At 43.2% G+C, this 3293-nt stretch overlaps 1 protein-coding gene across 1 annotated transcript in view; it reads right to left on the reverse strand.

Annotated features, from left to right (window-relative positions):
* LOC107563907 (MAGUK p55 subfamily member 5-A) overlaps positions 1-3293 on the reverse strand; it is a gene marked incomplete at its 5' end in the record, with an annotated part of 14022 nt that continues 10729 nt past the window's right edge. Inside the window, 8 exons of the mRNA XM_016248887.1 lie at positions 1-423; positions 1562-1672; positions 1923-2125; positions 2205-2372; positions 2461-2532; positions 2608-2679; positions 2794-2977; positions 3100-3177. Coding sequence (XP_016104373.1) covers positions 247-423; positions 1562-1672; positions 1923-2125; positions 2205-2372; positions 2461-2532; positions 2608-2679; positions 2794-2977; positions 3100-3177 — 1065 coding nt within the window. The remainder of the gene's footprint in view (positions 424-1561; positions 1673-1922; positions 2126-2204; positions 2373-2460; positions 2533-2607; positions 2680-2793; positions 2978-3099; positions 3178-3293) is intronic.

Consider the following 3293-nt stretch of genomic DNA (forward strand, 5'->3'; position numbering starts at 1 on the left):
ACCATGATCAAACAAATTCTGACATAAAAACTCTCATTCCCTCAGCCTGCTGACAGCGCAGTGCAGACAGACACTTCTGGCGAGGTCTGAGGGGGCGTAGTAGTGTCCTTATCTAGTGTTGTATCCTGTAGTGTAAAAACGGCGGCTTTCAGTCAACTCTATGGAACCCGAGAGTGTGCGATTCACAAACAGTCTGCTCTTCATTTACACCCGTCTGTGGAGGGGTCACTGTGAGTGGGCTTCATCTCAGCGTAGCCAGGATGAGGGGACCCACTGAGGTTCAGTGTCTAATTTATTGATGAGACGCAGCAGCTCCTGGTAGGCCTTGTCCAGGTCGGTGTTCACGATGGCGGCGTCAAACAAGTGGCCGTAGTTCTGTTCCATCTCACGGGCCTTCTCGATGATGTCTCTCAGCTCCTCGGGCTGAAAAAACAGGGAAAAAAACCCAAAAGGGAAACAATGAAAATGGGAGTAGTAGTCCAAAGGGCCAGTTCACACAGAGATAGAAGGCAGGGGAATGGAAAAAAAAAATGAAAGGGCTCGAGATGTGTTCTTTAATCCTCATGTTGTGTTCTGGTCATTTTGACCCAGAGATGATTTTCTTTTTCCTAAAATGCTAGTTAAATCTTATTGCAGTGGACTAAAACTTACTGATTATTCGTAGGACTCATTAATATGAGCATATTCATCTCAGTTTTTGAGTGAACATTGCCCCCAAATAATGCTTTTTTTACTCAAAAACTGAGGTGCATAAGCTCAGATCAACGAGGCGTTCGACCACAACAGAAAGAAGTTTACAAACAGATTGAATCCAAAAATTTTAAAAGGCTGGCCTTTTTTTACTGGAAACTAATTAATTAAAAGATTTTCAGCACAGCACAAGGGTTAAAAGTTTGAGTGCTATTTCATGCACAGGCTTGAGACTCAGGCACACAGGTGTAAGACGTTTGTCTAGTGCATGTTTACTAGGGCTGGGAAAATAAATCGATGCATCGCAAATTGAGAAATGATTCAGCATCGATTCTGAGATTTTCAGAATGCATCGCAATTCTTTCTCGAGTCGATTCTGAGCTTAGTTTTGAACAGAAGATGGCACTGCATGCTTTAGAAACAGCCGTACTCTGCTTGTTTCCAAATCCTTGCACACACTTGAACCTAAAATAATTATTCCTAAAATTCGAAATGGTTGTGGAAGTGAATTACAAGGGTGTTCACAATGGGCTGTGTTCACAGTAATCTCATGTCATAAAAGCATTCTGAGCTGAGGTCTCAGGACTCAGCCGTACGCACAGGCACTCTTCTTCATGAGCATTTGAGTGTGCGGATAAAAAGTAGATTAGAGTGCCATCTGCTGTTAAAATCTATGCTCAGAATCGATTCCAGAGAGAATCGCGATGAATTCGGAAGATCTCAGAATCGATTCACGAATCGATTTTGCATCGATTTATCGTCACAGCTCTAATGCTTACATAGAAAAACAATGGAAATCAGCACAGTGGAATGCGAAAAACATTCTTTGTGAATGGCTCCTGAGAGTTGATCTTTCAGGGCCGATGTTTACCTTTGGGTTTTTGTTGTCTTTTGCTAAGAGGGCTCTCAATCGCTCCTGGGATGGAGGAGCAATGAAGATAATGTAGGGCTTGAGGTCTGAGCTGCGCAATACCTTCAAAGACTAAAAAGGTAGAAGAAATAGTGAATAATAACAATCCAACAAGCATGTAGTACTTGGTTTTCAAAATTTGCCGCTAAAATGCTAAGGCAGAGGTGTCCAATTCTGCTCCTGGAGGGCCAGCTTCCAGCAGAGTTTAGCTCCAAACCTAATTAAATACACCTGAACCAGATAATCAAGGTCTTAAAGATCACTAGAAGCTTCCAGGCAGGTGTGCTGCAGCTAAACTCTGCAGTAAAGTGGTCCATCTCACCTGAGTGTGTACACAGAGGAGGCAGATTTTGCCCGTGTTGATGACTTGTCGGACTGAGTCTGTGCTGGTGCCGTAGAGGTTCTTTTCAAACTCTCCAGACTCTATGAACTTCCCTGCTGCAGAGTCCATCTCAAAGGCCTGACGGGACACAAAGTGATAATCGCGGCTATTCACCTCGTTATCACGACGGCTTCGTGTGGTGTCTGTGGCAAAGAGAGTTTGCAGCTCAGGACATTACATAGTAACACAAGCTGAAAAACAAGTATGTTTTCTGATACTTACGAGGAACAGCACCAGCAAACCTGTCCGGCTCACTGGAGAGGAGTCTTTGTCGGAGCTCATTTTGACCACAGTTTGGTGGGCCGATGAGAGCAATGGGCCGCTTGCGATTGGCTGGCTGGTGATATAGTGCCATCTCTTCATATGTAAGAATCTCCTCGTTTTCAAAGTCTGCAGAACAATAGGAAATGGATGAGATGGAGAAACTACAACAAACTACTGTAGAACTCAACAACAACAACAGTCTGAAAAGATTCACCATCATTTTTATTAGCATTGTATTGCATCTTCTTTCGCTTCTTCTTGTTCTTTTTTGCACACCAAAGTTTTCCTGTCAAGAGAAGATGAGAATTTAGAGTTGTGCGCACATGCATTTAAGAGTGTGCATGAGCTCTGCGACCCTAACCTGATTTCTCAGGCTCTTTATCCTCCTCTATGGTTTGCTTCATTGCCTCTCTCTGCTGCTGGAAACTTTTGCCTGGACAATCAATGAGAAAAAGACATGTATGTGTGAAAGTCAATGCCAAAAAAACTAGGAAGAAATATTTAAAGAAGAATCTGGATCCACAGAATAGCATGTGAGATACAGTACCAGGGACCAGGCCAGCAAGAGGCTGGTTGTCTTCATCCCCGTCTCTGTAGGCCTGCCACCAGTTGGGGTCATCTTGACTGATTATGTGGAGGATATCTCCCTTCTGAAAGCACAGGCCGAGCTCTCGACATGGAACGTAGGGGTCATCTGAGGGGTCGTAGTCAAAATGTGCCTTCACATGCATCTGGGTGAATACAGGGACATTTAATCACTTTTAAGTGGTTTAAGGTTTAATCACTGATAAGTTTTATTTATGCATTGCTTTACTCAAGCAGTAATTAATTTAGTTCTGACTGAAGGCCTCACCACAGTCTCTTTAATAGGAGGTGGTTTGATCTGCGCGCTGGGAATGAGAACGAAAGTCAGTACGCCATGCATGTCTGCCTGTGAACATGGAAAAACAACAACATTCAGTGTTCAGTGGCCTAAGAATGTTTTTGGATACTTCAGTACTTAAAAACCAAACAGACTTCTTCCTGCCAACTTTTTTTTTTTTGTTT

This window comes from Sinocyclocheilus grahami, unplaced genomic scaffold, assembly GCF_001515645.1.
Source record: "Sinocyclocheilus grahami isolate Dianchi unplaced genomic scaffold, SAMN03320097.WGS_v1.1 scaffold896.1, whole genome shotgun sequence".
NCBI classification, from domain to species: Eukaryota; Metazoa; Chordata; class Actinopteri; order Cypriniformes; family Cyprinidae; genus Sinocyclocheilus; species Sinocyclocheilus grahami.